This window comes from Dama dama, chromosome 14, assembly GCF_033118175.1.
Source record: "Dama dama isolate Ldn47 chromosome 14, ASM3311817v1, whole genome shotgun sequence".
Classification (NCBI taxonomy): domain Eukaryota; kingdom Metazoa; phylum Chordata; class Mammalia; order Artiodactyla; family Cervidae; genus Dama; species Dama dama.
In genome coordinates, this window is record NC_083694.1 from 44,386,612 (window position 1) to 44,408,618 (window position 22,007).

The following is a 22,007-nucleotide window of genomic DNA, read 5'->3' on the forward strand; positions in this document are numbered from 1 at the left end:
GGAGATGTGGGTTTGACCCCAGGGTTGGGTAGATTACCTGGAGTCGGAAATGGCAACCCACTCAGTATTCTTGCCTGGGAAATCTCATGGGCAGAGGAGGCTGGCGGGCTCCTCTTTGTGACACATGGGGTCACAAAGAGTTGGACACTACTGACCACACACACACACACATGCACTTGGTGTCTACTCTCAAAAAAGCTCCTAAGCTTTCAGGGTTCAGGCAGGCCAGATCTCTTACGTGTCTGGGAGGGAAGCTTCCTTGTGCCTGGGAGGTTCCTTGTGGCTCCTGTCCCTCCCTTTCCTTGGTGAACCACTGCTGATGAGACCTCAGCCCAGCTGACCTCTGCAGTGCCTGGGTCCCTCCTCTTCTCCATCCCCCCACCTTGCCCAAAAAAAGGAGACTGGGTTAGGCTTGTCTTCTGTGCGATGCTCAGGCTTGCCCCCTAGTCTTTTCTCCACTGGATATTTAGGTTCTTGAAGACAGGGTATTTGACAGTCCGCTTCACCGTACTAGGACAGAACAGGTGCTTGGTGAATATTTGTTGATCAGGTAGGTCTGCAGCAGCAAAGACCTCCAGGGAGCTTCAGAGGCCCCCCTCCTTTTGTAGGTGGGAGATAGATGCTGGGAGGGCAAGAGACTTTGCAGAAGTCAGAGAGGAGAGTAAGGATCAGCCCAGGCTCCTCGACCTCTTTGCTCTCACTTTGCCCTTGGGGGCTTCTCCTAGCCTTGGTGGGCAGAGGGGCCGGCATAGGTTATAATGGCTTTGACGTTTGTACGACTGACTATATGGTTTCAGGCTGGCTGTTTAACCTCAGGATCTCACTTTTCACATCTGTAAGAAGGAGACAATAGTGGTACTTATCTTCCAGAGTTATTGCAGTAGCAAATATGAAAATGTGAGTGCCTTGCTCATGATAAGGACTCGATAAAAGTTGGTGCCTTTTCTTCCCCCTTCCTCTGGAGAGCCCCTTGTGCCCTTTTCTTGGCCTCAAGGCACGGGGCCCTCCTAGTTTTCTCTTTATGGTTCATCTGGCCCCAAAGGCCCCTCTGCCTTCCTCTGCAGCTTTCTTCATTCCTCTCCAGCATAACTGAATGATTGACCTAATCATTAGAAAGGTTTACACTGAGGACCTAGTCCTGACCTCATGGAGCTCAGTCCTGCAGGATGACAGTGACCATGTAGCCTGGGGAAGCTGGGTGACTCTTCTGTGATAGGGTCCAGTTCGAGGGTGTATGTGTGGGTGGAGGTGCTTTCCTGGGGAGGTGGCACCAGAGGAAGACTCATCTAGGGGTGCATGTGCCTGTCAAGGGGGATAGAGGGCATGCTGAATGGGAGGAACTGAAGCAAGGGCTGGATGGAGTGTACAGGAGTGTGGGCTGGGTGAGAGCCGTTTGGGGCACTGGGTCGGGGGTGGGGCAGGAGGGGAAGACCTCTGTGTGTAACGGAGCCCCGGGGACCATCCAGGCTCCTACTCCCAGGAGCCTGTGTCTCAGGAGTCGCCTCTCCCTCCCTCACTCACTCCAGTAGTCGCTCCATCTCCACCACCTGCCTCCACCTGCCTGGCTCAGAGCTTTGATCTTGGGAGACCTGCCTTTCGTCCCAGCGCGTCTCCTGCAGTGCCGTCCTTTCATCACAGCTGGTCCTGCCAAATGTGGTATTGGGTCCCCTCGTCACCCAGGGAAGTCGGGGGATGTACTAGGTTAGGGATCTGGGGCGAGGACATCTGGAGCCACCTACAAAGGAGGCGCTGTCCTGGAGCCAGGAAACACCGCCGTTGGGGGCTCCTTCTGTAGGGTGTTTCCCTACATGTGCTTCTGAGGCTGAAAGGGCTTTGCTGTGGAGTTATCCCCCAGCCTGTGAAGGCTCTCACTTTGCAGGAATAAACCTCTCAATTTTATAACTAATGTCAATGATGAAACATTTCCCTGAAAAAGAGAAAAACTGGGGAGACAAGTTTATTGAAACTTCAGTTTCAGGGCTGAGTTAATTGAGCTCTGATGCTAAGTGCAGTATCAAGACCCCAGGAGAGTAGGTTTCCTTCTGCAAGCAGTGGGCCAGGGAGCAGGTATGTGCTAATATGTGCAGCTGATATGTGCTCTGACCAAAAGCACAGAAGCCTGCTGGGTGCAGAAGCACAGAGGAGCTGGCCCTGGGAGATAGCCTGTCCAGAGGGCGCCGTGGCTGGGGTCCCAGTGAAGACACACACAGTGTATGTCATCTCTGAGACCAGCCCCGAAGCCCTCAGGCCAGAACTGGGGAGGGTAGTTCCGCAAAACAAGGGGTATTGAGCAGACAGACATAACCCACAAAGGAAAAAACCCCACATAAACCGGCGTGTGTGCCTTATTGTTCATACAGTAACAGTCTGGATCTGAAGGCCCAAGGAGATGTGTGTAGGGTCGGAGTGGTGTTCCAATGGGGGCCGGACCCCACGCTGAGGCCCACTGGGTATGGGAGAGCATCTCAGGGGGGCCAGTCGCATTCATACCTCCAGGGCCCCCCTGCATTCCCAGCACAGCCTGTGAGTGTAGAGGGTGGGCCGGCTGCCTGAAGCCCTGCATTTCGAGTCCCTTTAGAGCAACCTTTCTCCAGCGTTTTAGTGTCACGCTGCTTTATGCTTTAAAAAATGATTGAGGACTCCAAATAACTTCCTAAAATGTGAGTGATGCCTAACAACATTTATTGTGGAGAAATGTTGACAGTGTTATTAATTCATTTAAAAACAGTAGACCTGTTACGTGTTAACATAAAAAAATATATTTTTAATGAAAGCCAGACATGTTTTCTGAAACAAAAACATTAGCAAGAAGAGTGGGGTTGTTTTGTGTGTTTGTTTTTGAAATATTTTATTTGGCTGTGCCGGGTCTTCGTTGCAGCATGCAGAATCTTTAGTTGCAGCATGTGGGATCTAGTTCCCTGACCAGGGATTGAACCTGTACCCCCGGCATTAGGAGCACAGAGTCTTAGCCACTGGACCACCAGGGAAGACCCTTTTTTGGGTTTTGCTTTGTTTTCTTTTGCATGATTGTGAATCCCTTTAACGTCTGGCCCACAGACTGCTGGGCGCTGCTTCACTGGTACAGCTTCTCTGTTGAGTCTGTTGTGTTGAGTCATTTTGCTTGAAGGATTTGAAGGAGATGCAGATGGGCAGGGGGGAGCCCTTAGAGAACTGCTTCTATGCTGTACCCAAACTCAAGCGATCGTTCCTTAAGGGTTTCTTGCGAGCAGAGTTTGACACCCTGTCTGAAAACTTTCACACTGTTACATTAAATCCTCTGGTTTGCATCACACTTTGGGTGGATCATTCCCCCATACAAGATTTTACATCATTGTGCTTGTTCTCTTGGACAATAACTGCTTCTGAGTTAGGCAGATCTTCCAAATATTGACACATCTACTCACACAATTTCAAAAGCTCATTTTTTGTTACCAGCACTACCCATCTTGTCAGGAAAGTCTTCAAGAGTTATGAAGCTGTCAGGCTCACAGTGGAGGGCACAGATTTTCCCAATTCTGAATTTTGCCCGAAAGCTCAGTTTTTATGAGTTTACCTTGAAGTGACAGGTTCATTTTGTTCAGACTGTGTTTGAAGCTCCCACTTCTGAATCACCATTGTTTGTCTCTGAGCTGTTCTTTTAGTAAGAATGGTGTTGCTGAGTGCAGGAAGGAGGCAGTTCAACACGCAGCCCAGTGATCATGCCCGTCTTACCCTGGGGTGACCCTGGCCCTTCATTTGGCAGCAGAAATGCTTTTTGTGCTTTACCCCCTTTTATCACGGAATGTTAAAAGCACGCATCCTCAAGGGTCAAGTCAAGATGTCATAAAATCCATAGTGTGCACAGCCTCCCCAGGGACCTTATTAAGCAAAGCTGCTGGACTCTGTGCTGTGAGGGGCACAGAGCACAGCGTGGCTGTGGGCTTTGGTTGCCGCTGTCTCGGGAGGTGATGGGGCCCTAGTAGCTTCACCCACCATAGCCTTGGCACTGTCAGCACAAATGCCAACCCAGTGAAAGACTCAGATGGCATCTGGAGGTTGTGAAAATAGCTCTAGGCCTCTGGAGCCCTTGACCACCTCTGGGAACCTCGGGGGTTTGTGGACTGCATTTAGAGACCTGCTGTCTTAGAAGACCAAACCCACTGCTCTTTCTCCTTGCTGGCCATTTTGGTAGAATTCGGCCTCTTATCAAGGCCAAGGGCTTACGATTCTGTTTCAGCTGAAGACAGTCTTGAGAAGGTTCAGATCCTCCTCTGCCAGAAGGCAGATAAAATCTTGATTGAACCTCATTGCCAAGACACCCCGAATACCCAGTGTGTCCCCACTTGGCTCCACCAGCAGGACTGTCTGTGGCTTGGCTGTCCTGGGTGCTGGACTCCAGGGTCCCCTTGAGCCAGGGCTCGTGGTGACATCTGGACTGCTGGCCTTGCTCCCATGCTGCCTGCCTTTTTGTATATGTCTCAAGGCGGCCACTCCTGTGGTGTCCCCCTTGCAAGCTCCGAGCTGATGGCCTCTCTGCTCTGAAGGCCCCAGAGGAGAGTGTTCTTGCAACAGAACCAACAGAAGCTCTGAGCTCACATCTTATTGGCTCTGAGTGGGTCATGCCCCCCAGGCCCCTCTAAGCACCCCAGTTCCCAAGGCCTGGTACCCTTGTGCAGGGCTCCACCTTCATAGCTGGACAGAGCACGTGGTCGTCCTAAACCAGTCACTGAGGCTGGGGTAGGAGTGCTCTGATTGGCCAGGGGAAGGTGGCATGGATGCCAGTCCTTGGCTGCAGTGGGGGTTGGGGAGGTTGCAGAGTATGGGTCACCGGGATGGTGGTTCCCCTGGTATTAGTGGGAGGTTCTCTAAGCGCTGGGGCCCTCATAACTCTATTATTTATTTGAACGCCAGTGGTGCAGGTAATCCCAGAGGCCCCAGGGACCTGGGGGCCAGCAGAATGCACGACTGGCGCAGGATCTTTGACCAAAACCTGCTGGTCCCTCCGCACCCACAGAGAGCACGCCAGCCTGTGAAGGAGTCGACGGCATTTCAGTGTGTTCTGAAGTGGCTCGATGGCCCGCAAATTAAGCAGGTAAAGAAACCGACTCTTTACTGTCAAATGCATGCTGTCACCGCTCTCAACTGATACAATATCGATTTTCACGTGTTTATCTGAGTCTTTCACTGGGCCCATCACCCCAGGTGGTAGCAGCATTTGGAGGCAAAGTGGCCCATCAGCAAAGAGGGTACGTGATTCAGCGACTCGGTCAGCACTTTTGACCCTGACTCAAGGCTTCTTGCTGCCTACAGTGGAGCAATCCAAAAACTCGGATAATTCGATTTCCTGAGTTATTTCTTGGCCAGGCTGTTTGCAAGGGCTGGCCTTGTGCGTGGCTCAGCACGGCCTGGGGGTTAGAACTGCAGGGGTGGAGCTCTGGGCATCCTGGGAGATGTGAGGTGGAGATATTACCGCCTTTGCACACTCAGGCCCTTGCTCTGGGTTCCTGTGTCCATCTCTGCCCTCAGCTGGCAGGGAACTTGCTGGAGAAGCTGGTGTCTCTGTGCCTCCACAGAACACCCACATGATTGTACAGTCCTGGGGAGGCCCAGGGTCCTGGGGGAATGCACAGGAAGGATCCAGGCCTGCCACTGTGAGTACGCAGCTTGTAGGGTGTGGCTTGGCGAGACCATATCTTCTTCCTCTGTAATTGGCAGAGCAATTCTCCTTGCATTCAGAGTTGTCTGAGCACTAGGTCTGAGAATAACCTAATGTTAAATTGCTCACATCCTACATCATCACTTCAAACCCCGTGATTGAGCACCTGCTGTGTGTTTGCTGCCGTGTAGATACTGCGGTGATTACTGCTGTTACAGCTTTACTTGTTTTATTTTTTGACCACACTGCGTGCCATATAGGATCCTCATTCCCCAGCCAGGGATCGAACCCCTGTCCACTGCATTGGAAGTGCAGAGGCTTAACCACTGGACTGCCAGGGACGTCCCCAACAACTTTACTTCTTAGCGTTTTACTTGTGTTGGTTCACTTCATCCTCAGGACAGCCCTACGAAGTAGGTAGCATTATTATCCCCATTTTACAGAAGAGGAAGCAACATGAGAGACATGGAGTCAGATGCCTAGGGTAACACAGATCCAGCTGGCCAGCTGGGACTCCAAGCTAGGGAGATTGGCTCCATCAGCCCTGCCTCCAGGGGCTCATGAGGTAGTAGACGGCAGTTGCCTCTTTCCTAGGAATTTTACAAAGGAAGTTTCTTTTACTTTTCTATTTTACTTTATTAATGCATTTTAACTTGTTTTCGAAAAGGTAATTCCCATAGTTCAAAATACAAGAGGGCACACAGGGTAAGTGTATTGTCCTATGGCTGTCTCATCCTGGATATAGCCGGTATTAACCTGTTTTCTGTACAACCTTTCAGACATTCTAAGCAACCACAACAAATAAATATGCTTGTATATTTCTCTCTTTTTTTTTGGCATGAATGGTTGCTTATTGCTATATTCTATATCTTAATATTCTTAACAGTATGTATTATACATTGGTAAATGTGGGTCATCTTTACTTCCTTCCCAAAGATAAAATCAATACTTTCACGCAAGTCTCATAATTGGGTTTCTTCAGGGATTTCTGGGAAAGAAAGGATCAAAATGAGACTCTTTGAAAAACAAAATAAACAAAAACCAACAACTCCCCCTTCCCCCACATATATGTTATAGACTGTTCATGTCATTTCATAAAGAATTTCTTATTCTTCCTTAAGACAGCATAGCTTTTCCTGTATGAATGACCTGTCATCCATTCTTTAGGTCCTTCCTTAAAATGACCACTTGTTCTGACTCCAGGCGTTTGCTTTTATAGACATTATGATAATGGATAATGGCACTGAAATAATTTTTAAAAATGTACACTGTCTGTAGAATAGAGTCATACAGTAAAAACTAACATTTAAAACCCACTTCTAAGTTGTTTATAAAAAAATCACAGTTTAAATATGAAGACATTAAATATATGTCTTCAAACCATATGTATGAAAGGAAAAGAATGGAAAAAAAGATACCCATGTAAACTCTAAGCATTAGAAAGCTTTGTGGCTGTACTAATTTCAGACTAAGTAGAGTTCAAGGTGAAGCATATCACCAGAGATAAAGGGACGTCTCATACTGACAGTGACAGGAAGACGTGACAGCCCTAAATGTGTGTGCACCTGTGATGGGAGCCCCCAAAGTCACCCTCAGGTTTGGTGATGGACTAGGAGGACTTGACATGACTCAGCACATAGTCATCTTCAAAGGAAAGAATTCTTTCGGTGAAAAAATAGAGTAAGATAAGATCAGCCAAGGGAACGGCATACGGGAGGCAATGGGTATGAACTCCCAGGGTCCTCTGCCATGGGATTCCCACAAGACACACTACAGCAACGAGCTGGGACAATACCTGTGACATCCTGCCAACCAGGGAAGCTTGTCAGAGACTTAGTGCCAATAGCTTATAATGTATGACTCCCAACAGGCTTTTTGGGAACTGGTCATGTAGACACACTCTGCCTAGCACATAGTAGGATTCCAGAGTTCCAGAAGGAAAGCAAGTGATCAACATAAATCGCTTTGTACAAGAAATTTAGTACTAGTAAGCCATTCCAATCCATTAGGGTGGTGGGGAAGTCTGTGTCCCCAGACTGCAAACTCCAGCCAAGGGCCAGACCTGTAAGCCAGCATTTTAAAGACTAACTGGCCTGCTGTTATATCTCATTTCTGCCCAGCACCCAGCAGCACAGCTTTCAAATCCATGAAGCAAAGTTTGTAGAACCAAAGGGAATTGCATTTAGATTCACCTTTATAATTGGAAGCTTTTAACTCTCTCAATAAGTGATAGAACAAATAGACGCCCCCCAAAAAAAACATCATTAGAGTGTGAAAGATCTGAACACCACCAACCACCTTGACTGAATTGTCATCGTGAAAACACTATACCCAACAAATAAAATACACCTTCTCAAGTGCCTGTGGAACATTTACAGAGATAGATAATATGCTTGGTCATGAAAATAAATCCCAATAAATTTAAAGGAATTGAAATTATGAAGAATATGTTATTAAGTTAAAAAATCAATAACAATAAGATAACCAGAAAATCTCCAAATAGTAGAAAATTAAACAACACTCTGGTCACTAGTAACCCTTGGGTCAAAGAATTCAGAGAGAGATTAGAAAGTAATTGGAACTAAGTGGTATAAGAATATATCAAGATTTGTGGGATGAAGTTAATGCAGCCCTTTGAGGGAAACTTACAACTTTATATAACGACATTAGAAAAGACGAAAAATGCAGGCATACCTCATTTTATTGTGCTTTGTAGATATTGTTTTTTTTTTCCCCCCACAAATGGAAGGTTTTTGACAACTCTGCATGGAGAAAGTCCATCAGTGCCATTTTTCCAGCATTTGCTTATTTTATTTCTCTGTCACATTTTGGTAATCTAGCAATATTTCAAGCTTTTTCATTATTATTATCTGTGTTATGGTGACCTGTCATCAGTGATCTTTGATGACTCACTGAAGGCTCAGATGATAGTTGGTATTTTTTAGCAATAAATTGTTTTAGAATTAAAGTATGTACATTGTTTTCTTAGACACAATGCAGCTGTACACTTAATAGATTACACTATAGTATAAACATAATTTTATATGCACTGGGAAACATAAAATCCATGTGACTCACTTTATTGTGATATTCGCTTTATTGCAGTGGTCTGGGACTGAACCCTCTGTTTCTGAGGCCTGCCTGTGTAAAATCAACAATCTCTGCTTTCTGCTTAAGAATCTAGACAAAAGGAATAAATTAAAACCAAAGGGAAAAAAAAAATAAAACCAAAGAAAAGAGAAGAAGGAAATATGAAATATATGGGCAGAAATCAATAAAGGGCAAATAGTAGAGAAAATCAGTAAAGCTAGAAGTTGGTTCTTTGAAAAGATTAATAATATTGATAAACCTGTGGCAAGACTGATCATGAGAAGAGAGAAGAGACACAGATTATCATTATTAGGAGAGGAAGAAGGGGCATTACCACATATCCTACAGACATTAAAAAGATAATCAAGGGACATTATGAGTAACTTATATGCCAATAAAAATAACTTAGATGAAGTGGATACATTTCTTGGAAAGCACAATTTACCAAAAGTGACACCAGAAGAAATAGAATATCTAAATAGCCCTGTATATTTTTTCTTTATTCATTTTTTCCTTAATTTATTTTTAATTGAAGGATAATAATACTATTGTGTTGGTTTCTGCCATACATCAACATGGATCAGCCATAGTATACATATGTCCCTTCCCTCTTGAGCCTCCCTCCCACCTCCCACCCCATCCCACCCCTCTGGGTTTGAGTTCCTTGAGTCACACAGCACATTCCCACTTAAATAGCCCCATATTTATTAAAGAAACTCAATTCATAATTAAAACATTTCCAAACTTAAATGACTTCACTGTTGAATTTAATAAAATATTGAAGGAAGAAATAATACCAATTGTAGACCAACACTCAGAAAATAGAATAGGAGGGAATTGTTCTCAGGTGTTTATTTTGAGGCCATCATAACCTTGATACCCAAACTGGACAAAGACATGAAAAGAAAAGTACAGATTGCCATCTCTTATGAATGCTGACACAAAATTCCTTAATATATTAGGACATCAGATCCAGCAATGTACACAGAAGGTAGGACATCATGGTTGGGTTTATCACAGGAATGCAAAGTTGGTTTTACACACAAAAATCGGCCACGATTAAAAGATTGAGTAGGGAAAAAGTAAAAAGTTCAGTTTAAATGATCTTACAGATTTGTAAAGTTTTAGTTATTTTGAGAATCGATAGCTTTAGATGATAGCAAACTTGCCTGTAAAAGGTGTTGGCTAAAAATATTACATACTAATTTTGAACTCAAATCACTTATTAGTCATTTTGGTATGTTTTTCTTACTTTTTATTTACCTTTTTGGTTTAGTTTCATTTTACCATGAATGTTGATTACTGGGTTGGCCCAAAAGTTCATTCAAGTTTTCCCGTAAGATAATTACAGAAAAACCCAAACAAACTTTTGGACCAACCTAATTCTTTCCTTTGGAATGACTATTTCACTTGGTATTTACTGTGTGTTTGGAGCTGTGCAGGGGACACGAGGGTGACCACCCCCCGCCCTGCCCAACTCTATCTTCATAGCTCTCTGTCCAGCATGAGGAGACAGCTAGAAACCTACCTGAGTAGAGTTGAGCACAGAGTCTCAGAGAGGCGGAGGGGGTGGTCGGGGTGTGGAGGCTGGGAGAAGACCCAGCTCTCCCCGGTGATCTGGGAGTTCCCTGGTCCTGGCTGCTGGTCACCTCCCTGAGACCGTGGTGAGGGGGCCAAGGGGGCTAACGGTGGTGCCCTCGGTGGTACCTGTAGCGAGGGGAGGCCCAGGCCCTGGGGAGGTGTGCACACTGAGCCCCCCCACCCCTTGCATGGTTTGGTCTCCAGTCCTGAGCATCAGCAGGAGGAGAATATTCCAGGCTCTCATCCCTCCCCCCCCAGAGCTGAGACCGATGTAAACAGACAACTTAGAAGCATGGGAGATACTGATATAAAGCGGGATCAGAGGATGAGGGTCTGGATGGCGGGGTCAGGGAGGCCCTCCCTGGTCAGGACCTCATGGGAGTGGGGGTGAGTGCAGTAAAGGGGCATTCCATGGGGGCAGGGAGCAGAGTGAGGAACAGTGCTGGAGGGGAGAGATGAGGGTCTGGGCTCAAGATCCCCCCAGACCTGTTGGCATACTCCCCACCTCCACTCACGACACCACCCCTCTGCCAGCTGCTCCCGTTTGCTGGGACTCACCTGCTGGACCTGGGAGGCTGGGCGGGCAGGCGGCCACCAGCTGGTCCTCCCTGTTTCTCTTCCCCTCATATTCCACACCCCGCCATCGCCAGGGCCCTCGGCAGTTCCTTCACTGACACCCCGAATGTGCCACCTCCTCACCCCAACTCCTCACGTCCTCCCCCTGTGTTCCCATCCCCACATGGAGCTGGAGTGGTTTTCTTTCTCCTTTACTGAGGTATAACTGATGAAGCCATAGGATACTTGGAGTGCCCAGCATGATGATCTGACATCCACATAAACTGTGGAAGGATCCCACCCCCGATTTAGTTAACACACACTTCACCTCACGTTGGACTGATTTCCGTGGAATCCCGAATCAGGTGGTGTCACTGCCTCTCAGGCTCTTTCCCTGACCCGTCATCCTGTTTGGAGTAGAAGTGGCCTGCATGGGTGGCTCCTGCCCCTTCTCCGATTAAACGCAATCCCATTCTGTTTTATTAAATTTTTTGTTTTAGTATTTAAAAAAAACTTCAGCCACTGTGTGCCACATGTGGGATCTTAGTTCCCTGACCAGGGATCAATCCAGTGCCCTTAGCCTGGGAAGCTCAGAGTCTTAACCACTGGACCACCAGGGAAATCACTGGGTGCTCTGTTTTGAAATGCACCTTGGCTTTTGTTTTTATTCAGGTGTGGTGGGGCCAGCAGAGTGGGGTGATTGCCACTGAAAAGATAGTTTCTTCCTCTGGGCTTCCCAGGGGAGGGGGCACACATCCCCAAAGGGTCCCACTGGGAAGCGATTGGGTCAGTAGGGAGGCAGTGGGGTGAGAGGAGAGCTGGGGAAAAGGCCTGTATCGTGGTTTTTGTGGGAAGGGATGGGCAAGGCCGGGTAAGCAGCTGCACACACTTAGGACTGGCCAGTTTGAGTTAGTTCATTGGCCTCTGGGTTGGAGGAACTAGTTGCCTGGGTCTAGTTCTGGGATTGTTGGGGTGGAAAGATATTGTCTCCTCGAGTGTGAGCCAGACGAGGGCAAGTGGGGTGTGGACTTGAAAGCAGGTTGTTTACTATCACTGGGAAATAGCTGGCCCTGGGCAGGACAGCCTCTTCCCATCAGGGAGGCTCCAGGTGCCAGAGCACTAGGGACACTTAGAACCAGAAAGTGAGAGCAATTAGTTAATGTAAATACACATACATGGACATGAGTTTGAGCAAACTCTGGGGGATAGTGAAGGACAGGGGAGCCTGGCATGCTGCAATCCCTGGGGTCACAAAGAGTCGGACATGACTTAGCGACTGAAAAACAACAAAAATAACATACGTGGCTTCCCAACAGGAGATGTGGGAAGATTCCTGGGTCGGGAAGATTCCCTAGAGAAGGAAATGGCAAACCCACTCCAGTGTTCTTGCCTGGGAAACCCCATGGACAGAGGAGCCTGGTGGGCTACGGTCCATAGGGTCGTAAAAGAGTCAGATATGATTTAGTGACTAAAAACAACAAAAAATATACATGTAGTCAGGATGATTTTCCTGAGTACCCAGAGCTTCCTTCTGCCTGGTTCATTCTCCCAGGGTCCACTCCTGGTTCCCGTCCACCCCACCCTGCCTCCTTAGTTCTCAGTTTAGATGTCCTCTTTCAGAGCCCCTTCCCTGGCTGTCTTCTTCAAAGAGCTGACCCACCCATCTTCCCCTGCTCCCAGTTTCACTGTCTTCACATGAACCCCAGGGACGCAGGTTTTGTGTGTTTTATTCCCTGTTGCGTTTCCAGTGCCTAGAACAGTGTCTGGCACAGAGTGGACACAGAAAATAGATGCTTAAATAACATTTATTAAATGATTGTGTGAAAGGAAAGCAGAATTCCTGGTCCTGGATAGACAGTAAGAGCTGCCCTCTTGCCAGGTGCGCTGGTGGTAACAGCACTGAAGACCCAGGCAGAACCCTCTGTAGGTGGTACTGCTGGGCACAGGGCAGGTCTGTATAGTCTCTGGTGCCTTGTCAGTATCTGTGGTTCTCAAAGATCGGTTTTTCTTTTATTTATACCCTGACCCCAACCCACCCAAATAATTCTGACAAGCTGAGGATTTAGAGTTTGTGGTTATACTGGGAATGATTTGGCTGTAAATGGTAATAACAAATAACTCCTCCCCACCCCCCCACCCCCCCAAAAAAACCCAAGTAAAATAGCCTAAGGAAAGATAATTTGTTAACTCACTTAAAGACAGACCTATCATTAGCATAAGCTTCAGGTGTGGCTTGATCCAGGATCTCATGTGTTGTCACCTGAACTTGCTCCTCCTTGGTTCCACATGGTGTCATGGGTGTCTGTCTCCACAGCTTTGGCTTCTTGTGTGCCTTGCTGGTTCTGGGTGGGACTCCAGAGGTCAAGGGAGGGCCATGGAGAGAGGTCGTCCCTTGGAAGGAAGGGCCTGATACCTAAACCAGGGGATGGATGCTGAGTGGCCCAGTTTCCCCCAAATGGTCCACAGCATCTGTGGGGAGGCTCGCAACATTAAGGATCCTTCAGGGCCATCCCTCTGTCTCCTAGGGCGTGCTGGAGCTGCTATCGGAGGTGGGCTGCCACCTGCGTGTGTCTCTCTTCGATGTCACCTATCGGCACTTCTTCGGGAGGACGTGGAAGAGCTCGTCGAGGCCCGCAGAGCCGCTCAGCGGGCAGCCGGCCAGGATCGTCTTCAATGAGGTGGGTGCAGTGGCTGGCAGGTGTGTGGGTTCCACCCAGACCTGGGGGCAGCACCAGTGCACCCCAGACTACAGGACTGCCCCGAGCAGCAGGCCGAGCTCCCACAAAGCTCATCCTGGCAGCCAGCATCTGTTTCCAGACAGAAACTTGTGTGGCAGTCATGTGCCCTGAGTGGATGGTGGCAGGGGGCGGGTGGAGTGGGAGGGCACGTATGTAGGTCTCATCACCTTCACGGAAACTTCCAGCTTTGGCAACAAAGTTAGGAAATTATTGATCTCATCAGATTTCCCCAGTTTTCCTCCTTGTTCACTTCCCCCCTTCTTTTTCTTTCTTTTTAGTTCAGGATTTTTTTTTTTTTTTTTAAGATGAGCAGATTGAGACTTAGAAATGAGGTGCCTTGCCCAGGTAGAAGGTGGCAGGGCCCGGAGCCCCCGTCTCTGCCTGCAGACTTGCCCACGCAGCAACCCTGTGCCTGGCCACCCTGCAGATCGAGTGTCACATCCTCGTTCAGCTGCACCAAACCCACAAGCGTCTCTTCCAGCACCTGCGATGGGGCCGGGTGCCAAGGCGATGGTGCTGGGTGGATGGGACGGATGTGGTTCTCACCCTGGACAACTTACAGTCTGCTGACCAGGCAGGCGGCAGCAAGTGTAGGTGTGGTGAGTTCTCAGAGGAGACTGACAGCCACTGCCCTAGGGAAGAAGGGGAGACATAAGCAGGTGGTGAAGGAGGGTCTTGGGTAGCTGAGCCTATGGGATGGAGGGAACCAGCCCAGGATAAGTGGAGTGGCAGAAGCTGTGTCCCGGGGTGAGGGGCAGGAGGGCGGCCGAGGGTAGGCTTGGCGGGTAGCTAGCTGGGAGGGGCCTTCCTGAGACAACGGGGTTTTCCTCAAGAGCTGGAGGTGTCCCAGCGGTCTTCTTCCCAGCTGCTCCTTCAAACTGCACCTGAATGCAGTGGGTCCTGCAGGGAACAGTATTGGAGGATTGGTGTGGCGTTGATTTTGTTCTTCTCTGCGCAGAGTCAGGGAAGCCCAGTAGGTGACAATACAGTGAGTAACAGAGGTGGTGGCTGTGGCTGCAGCTGTCCTGGGGAAGGTCTCGTACGTGACCAAACCGTGCGAGCCGCCCTGTTTGTGGGGGATGGTCCTGCCCAGTCATGAAGCCGCCAGGCTTCTCTGCATTGGCTGTCACCCACGGTCAGGATGCTGTGTGCAGCGTGGATTGATATTACTGGTCCTTACTGAACGTGCAGGAGAGGGAGATGCTGTGCCCAGAGGTTCAGGGAAATTAGATACAGCCATGGGGACGTGTGTCCTGGGGATCAGGACCTTGACTGGTGTGTTCTGGCCATCAGATGGCCCATGCTGAGCCCCTCAGTCTGGTATCTGAATCGAGAGAGAGGCTGTGTGTTGTAAACCACTTGTGACCGTGGGCGGCTGTTTAGGGTGCTGTCCCAGCTTCTGCACTGAGTCACCTTTGCGCCTCTGTCTTGGGGCGGGCAGTTGGGGGTTGCTGAGGCCTGGCAGGAGTGCGGTGGCCCCAATGTTGCTGGGAGCCTGGCTGGGGTGCCGCCTTCCTGGGCTGGGCTGTTTGGATTCTTTTTCTCAAGTGAACAGTCACGCCCTGGAAAGCCTGGCATGGTGACAGATATACTACAGTGACTGTGTCCTCTCCTGGGGAGTCACCACGGGATGGTTGGCTCCCAGCTTCTTGGGGAGGTTTCAGCCCTGCTTTCTGTCTCTGGAGGTCAGTATATATGTCTCTGTCTTGAAGAGCAGTTGGCAGGTCAGAGGCCGTAAGTGACAGACACCTTGACCACAGTGATTGTTCTCGAGCCTTGTTTTAACCCTGGTGTTGGAGGGGCTCTGCAGGTTCTGTTGGAAGTGCTGCTGTGTCGAGGGGATGGTGATCCCCTGAGATCAGCAGAGGAGCACTCTGCCACCACTGGGGTCCCAAGATGAACCCTCCTCCCGTGACCTTCCCCATGGCTTTCCTTGTAGCCGCGGTCACCGCCAAGACAGGCCACATGCGGAGGGCCTGCTGTCACCCCGACCAGGTCGGGGCTGAGAGCCCTGCAGAGTAGAAGGTGCATTGTAAGAAACGGCCTTCAGAGCTGCTGCTCCACCTTCTGGGCTCATCAAGGGCTCAGCATCCATGCCCGAGAGGGTTCTCAGGTGTCCGCCTATCCTGGGAGCTGTGGGTCGAGGCCTTTTCAGCTCAGTTCATGTCTGGTCCGAGCTGTGGGAGCTGAGTGCCGCTCAGTCATCTGGGCTCTGCTCAGCGGGGTGAGGGGACCAGGGCCATGTGTTAGGGAGGACCACAGTCTTTAATGTTTTCAGAAGAATCTGCACCCTTCAGTTACTGATCGCAGCGAGGCAAGTGCTGGGAAACAGAGCAGTTTTGGTTGGGAGGGGATGCCAAGGCCCCGGACTTTCTCAGCCAGAGCTGTGTTCAGGTGCTATGCCCCAGGCAGGCAGCAGAGGCCAGTGCTGCCCCAGGAATGGTCCATCCTGATGGGCCGCTTGGCAGCATCCTCCCCACCAGCACTGTCCTCTTGTCCTTGACGTTCAGAGTTTAGTGAACTACAGAGATTCCGCTTTGCCGTGTGTGTGTGTGTGTGTGTGTATACATGGATGTACATGTGCACATGAAATGTGGTGTGTTCCTGGGGTGGCCTGGATATGTGGAGGGTCTGGTTATGGGGTTCTGTCATCTGAGCAAAGCTCTGTGTACACACCTATGGGAATAGAGAGAAACACAATTTGCCCTTTTTAGAGATGATTCTGAAATTTGGTGAAGATCTTTTTCTGATTTTACTAATCGCCTGGGCTTTTCTGATTCTACCCATTGGTTATGGCTCAGGGGTGATGCAGAGAAGGCAATGGCACCCCACTCCAGTACTCTTGCTTGGAAAATCCCATGGATGGAGGAGCCTGGTAGTCTGCAGTCCATGGGGTCACTGAGAGTCGGACACAACTGAGCAACTTCACTTTTACTTTGCACTTTCATGCGCTGGAGAAGGAAATGGCAACCCACTCCAGTGTTCTTGCCTTGAGAATCCCAGGGACGGGGGAGCCTGGTGGGCTGCCGTCTATGGGGTCGCACAGAGTCAGACACAACTGAAGCGGCTTAGCAGCAGCAGCAGCCACATTAGCAGGGGTGATGTGACGAAGGTTACCAGCGGCCAGTAGCAGGGGCCCATCTGGAAATCAATGTGGTTGTCTGGTCTCTGTGTAGACTCGTGAATCAACCATGTGGGCTTTGGGTTTTGATTGAGTTGTCCTTGTAATGCACAGCCCTGACAGAAGATGCTATTTCATTACTTTGCAAACAGTGTCCTGTAGGAAAGACCATGGGTGAAAGGAGTCCTGCCTTGAGCTGAGCCGGGTGTTTCTTTCCGGGAGTGATGAATTCCTTATGCCCCACTCATCCCAGCCTCCCCTCTCTGCCTGGCGGACCACAGGGCACCAGCTCCAGGCCTCTCAGCTCTGAGCTCAGGACTCTGTGTTCTCCTCCGAGGCTGCCCTCGGTGGAGAGGAATCACCCCCTTCACTTGCGCTGAGATGGTGGATCATTCTTTCAGCCTCTCAAAAGCTATCTTTAAAAAATAATCTGGGAGGCCAAAGCACCATGCAGTTCCTGCACTTTCTTTCTGCGATGGACATAATTCTCCCTTAAATTCTTTCCTTAACTAACCACGCTTAGCCTGCAGTGACAGGCTCATTTTTCCTCCTGTATTTATTTGACTCGGGCCACTGGGTAGGAATCCTAGTGGTTCTTCCCAGGCAGCCAGAACCCAGATCAAATATGGCAGAAGTGAACGTATCTATGAAACAGACAGACTCACAGACATAGAGAACAGACTTGTGGTTGCCAAGGGGTGTGTGGGGGCTGGGGAGGGAAAGATTGGGAGTTTGGGGTTAGCAGATTCAAACTGGTTTATATTTAGAGCATGGGGAACTATTGATATATTCAATATCATGTGATAAACCATCATGGAAAAGAATATAAAAAAGAATATGCCATCTGATGCAAAGAGCCGACTCACTGGAAAAGACCCTGATACTGGGAAAGATTAAGGGCAGGAGGAGAAGAGGGCAGCAGAGGATGAGATGGTTGGATGGCATCACTGACTCAATGGACATGAGTTTGAACAAACTCCAGGAGATGGTGAAGGACAGAGGAGCCTGGTCTGCTGCAGTCCACGGGGTCGCAGAGAGTCCAGCATGATGTAGTGACTGAACAGCAACAATATATGTATAACTGAATCACTTTGCTATACAGCAGATATTAACACAACATCTGTAAATCAACTCTACTTCAATAAAATTAAAAGACAAGTAGATGCTGTCAAGAAATGTCAGTGTATCCAAGTGAAACTCCAGCAGGCTCTGCCCAGTGACTTGGTTAATCGCCAGGTTCCTGAACATGCCCTCCGCTCTCCTTACCCACTCTCATGTTCCAGGAGCTGCTCCTGATGTAAACCATTTTGCAAAGCAGGAATCCAGCATGGCTCCAGGGTGCCGTCTTTGCCGAGAGTGCCTGGTCTTAACCATGTCACCTAGGAGGATTTCTTTCCTGTCTGGCTCAACAGAAACAATTCCTGGGGACCCTGAGCCAGAAATGGGGAGGGGGGCGGGTAGAGAAGTGAGTGAATGAATAGAAGGAGAAATGATATCTCTCCTTAATGTTTCCATGGGGATTTAGTTGTTTGGTGATTGAACTGTCTACCATGTGGGCTTCCCAGGTGGTGCTAGTGGTAAAGAATCTGCCTGCCATTGCACGAGATTTAAGAGCTGACTATTCGATCCCTGGGTCTGGGAGATTCCCTGGAGGAGGGAATGGCACCCCACTCCAGTATTCTTGCCAGGAGAATCCCATGGACAGAGGATCCTGGTGGACTACAGTCCATGGGGTTGCAAAGAGTTGGTCATGACTGAGCGTCTAAGCACAAAGACATACATGTGGGGACAATAGAAAGCTTTGAATTTGTCAGCTTCTGTGTATTCATCACAGTCTCGTGAGGCTGTTTTTGCTTTAGGTTGTAACTGGGTTTGCTGTTTCTGAATAAGCCCAGCCATCCTTCTCCAGGCGGGAGTGGGTCTGGCTTTGGCTGAGGGAGTGGGATCTGATGTAAGATGGATAAGGGCTGAGTCCTGCTCCATCCTTACTCCTGTGGGGTCTTGGGCCAGTTGTTTAAACTGTTGACTCTGAATTCATCATCTGTGCCTGATTGACAGCAGTGTCCACCTCCTAAAGGTCCGGAGTATAAGCAGTAGGTTCTTCCCAGGCAAGCTCCCAGGGAGCAGTAGGGGCTCACTCAGCAAACACTGGCTGGGGGTCTGCTCTGTGCCTGGCTATTATGTTAGGACCTGGAAATGCCCAGATGGGCGAGATGATGTGTGGTCTTTTCAGCCGTGGTGGGGTTTGCGTTGTCACTGTCGATGGGAGCTTGTCAACCCTGGCTCCACAGACGCTTAGAGTCAGATAATGCTCTTGGTGTGGGGGCCGGGGGTGGGGGCGATGTCTCCAGAGCTGTGTTCTTTTCCTGTAAATAATGGTGGGCCCCACCCCAGATGAGTGGAAGCTTCTGACTGGAATTAGAGATTTTGCATCTCCTGGAGGAGAGTTTTGCTCGCTGGATTCACTGTGCTTGGAGTGGTCAGTCCCGCGGCCGGTCATGTGCAGCAAACTGTTCTGAGCCTCCAGTGGAAGGCTGAGCTGACAGACAGTGGCGGCAGGCGGATATGTGGTGTATTTACCTTCCTGAAGCTACCCTACTAAAGGTTTACTAAAGAAAGTTGTTTGGTGGTCCAGTGATTAGGACACCATGTATCCACAGGTGCAGTCCCTGGTTGGGGAACTGAGATCCCACAGGCTGCGTGGTGAGGTCAAAGAAGAGGAAAACAAAATTGTTTGGAAGGTACTAGTTTAATTTCTGCGCCTCTCTCCCCGGCCTTGTCCTCAGCCTGGGACGGAAGAGTGTGTGTCACTTAGGGCAGGTCGAGCGGCTGGGCAGCCATGGACGAACCCTCTACACAAATGCCTGTCTTCATCTGAGGCCCAATTTTGATTCTGTCACGTGTGTGAAAAATGGACCCTCAGCCCTGAGGCAAAATGTCGGCATTTTTGAAGATGAAGGCATTAAGACAGGAGCATTTCTGTGATTTATTAACCAGTTTATCCTGTCAGGGGGGCACCTTGTCAAGGGTGGATGAGTGAGCTGTGGCGTGGGGGGACCAGAGCCCCACTCTGCTGTGTCCCACGGCTTCTTTCTAGGTAATTGGACGGGCTTGACTTCAACATTTAATCCCGCGGTGACAGCTGATGCATCTCCAGGTATCCTGCATGGCCGCTGCCAGGCATCCTGACCCTGGAGGGCTTGGTTTTTAAAATATTTGTTTACTTGGCTGTGTCAGATCCTAGCTGCATCATGTGGGGTCTTTCGATGTGGTGCATGGGCTCAGTAGTTGTGCGTGGACTTACTCGCTCTGAGGCATGTGGAACTGGGTTCTCAGTTCTCTGACCAGGGATTGGATATGTGTCCCCTGAATTGGAAGGAGGATTCTTTACCACTGGACTACCAGGGAAGTTCCTGGAGGGCTTGTTAGCAGCACTGCTTGATCATGCTTGGGATGTCTGACCAAGCCCATGGGGGTGCGGTGGGGGTAGGGGGCCTGGGTTCTAGGTGACTGGGCTCCTCTGGGGATCTCCCGGCCGGGTGCCTGAAGGGTTGAAGCCACAGAGTTGCGTGGTTCATCCCCAGGGCTTTTACTTGCACAGAATTTCTGAGCTGGTCGGCCCTGGGCAGGGTGTGCGTTTTCTACCTGCCTAAGCTGACTCTTGAGAAGTCCCTTGGACTTCAAGGGGATCAAACCAGTCAATTCTAAGGGAAATCAGTCCTGAATGTTCATTGGAAGGACTGATGCTGAAGCTGAAGTTCCAATACTCTGTCCACCTGATGCAAAGAGCTGACTCATGGGAAAAAACCCTGATGCTGGGAAAGACTGAGGGCAGAAGAAGAAGCGGGTGACAGAGGATGAGATGGTTGGATGGCATCACGGACTCAGTGGACATGAGTTTGAGCAAAGTCTGGGAGATAGTGAAGGACAGGGAAGCCTGGTGTGCTACAGTCTATGGGGTCACAAAGAGTTGGACACTATTTAGTGACTGAAGAACAACAACAAATTAACCTTTACATTTGAACTTCTTGAGGGCTAGATCCTGTTTCCAGGTTCCTTAGAAATTCTTTTTTTTTTTTTTTAATGTGGACCATTTTTTAAAAAGTCTTTATTGGATTTGTTCCAATAAATTGATTCTGTTTTGTGTTTTGTTTTGTTTGACTGAGAGACACATGGGATCTTAGCCCCCTGACCAGGGATCGAACCCTCGCCTCTTTCATTGGAAAGCGAAGTCTTAACCACTGGATCACCAGAGAAGTCCCTAGAAATTCTTTAATATGCACAGCGTGCTCATTAGAGAGGCAGTAAATCACGTCTGGAAAAGCATTAGTCCTTACCCATCAGTAGTGAGGGGATGAGGCACTCAGACCTTGTGTTGCCTTGTAACACGCTGAGCTTCCAAGGTCGACCCTACTGGTGAAAGTGGAGTCTCTGGGACAGACCAGAGTGAGGCTCTGTGGTTAGTCTGGTCTCAGTAATTGTTTGCAGTGGTAAAGGAAATGGAGAGGCAACAGCCATGAATTGGTATGTGAAAGTCAAAGTCGCTCAGTCGTGTCTGACTCTTTGTAACCCCATGGACTATACAGTCCATGGAATTCTCCAGGCCAGGATACTGGAGTGGGTGGCCGTGCCCTTCTCCAGGGGATCTTCCCAACCCAGGGATCAAACCCAGGTCTCCCGCACTGCAGGCAGATTCTTTACCAGCTGAGCCACTAGGGAAGTCCAATTGGTACCTGGGACATGCCCAAAGCAGCTGGTCCTACCGCCTCCGAGCAAAGGATTTCAAGGTGACCTCTAAGCTGGAGGATTATCTCTGCTCTGCATCAGAGCTGACAATGTTTGTTTCACTGCCAAGAAGGAAAGTGGGTAGTGTCCATAAAACCGACATGCACAGGTGTAAATGTGGGAGGTGAGATAATGACAAACTTGACTTTACGGTGGGGCTTTTTAAAACAGTCCTCAAGTCTTAGAAACAGAAACATAATTCTTTCTTGGTCCAACCACCTGTCAGCTGTAAGTGGTCATTATTTCATCATTTTGCAATAAAAGATAATAGAATAACGATTTATATCTCATGGCTGATGTTTTAATGTGTCTCTCTGTTATCCTGGGCTGACAGTCTATGATTACAGTAAACGTTTTCTTGGTGACACCGTGGTAATGACTCGTTAATGGGGGATTATTCCAAGTTTAAATCACATTGCTGCAGCCTGGCTGGCCGGCCCTGCACTGGGGGGGTGGTCTTTGTGCTCAGTTGGTGACCCTACCACCTGGGCTTCACCCTAAC

General features: G+C 49.1%; 1 protein-coding gene across 1 annotated transcript in view; it reads left to right on the forward strand.

Moving 5' to 3' along the window:
* The window catches only part of NPHP4 (nephrocystin 4), a 137,023-nt gene that overhangs the window by 1,360 nt on the left and 113,656 nt on the right, over positions 1–22,007 (forward strand). Inside the window, exons 3-4 of the mRNA XM_061160531.1 lie at positions 4,891–5,071; positions 13,387–13,539. Of these exons, the coding sequence (XP_061016514.1) occupies positions 4,937–5,071; positions 13,387–13,539 (288 nt within the window). The 5' untranslated portion in view covers positions 4,891–4,936. The remainder of the gene's footprint in view (positions 1–4,890; positions 5,072–13,386; positions 13,540–22,007) is intronic.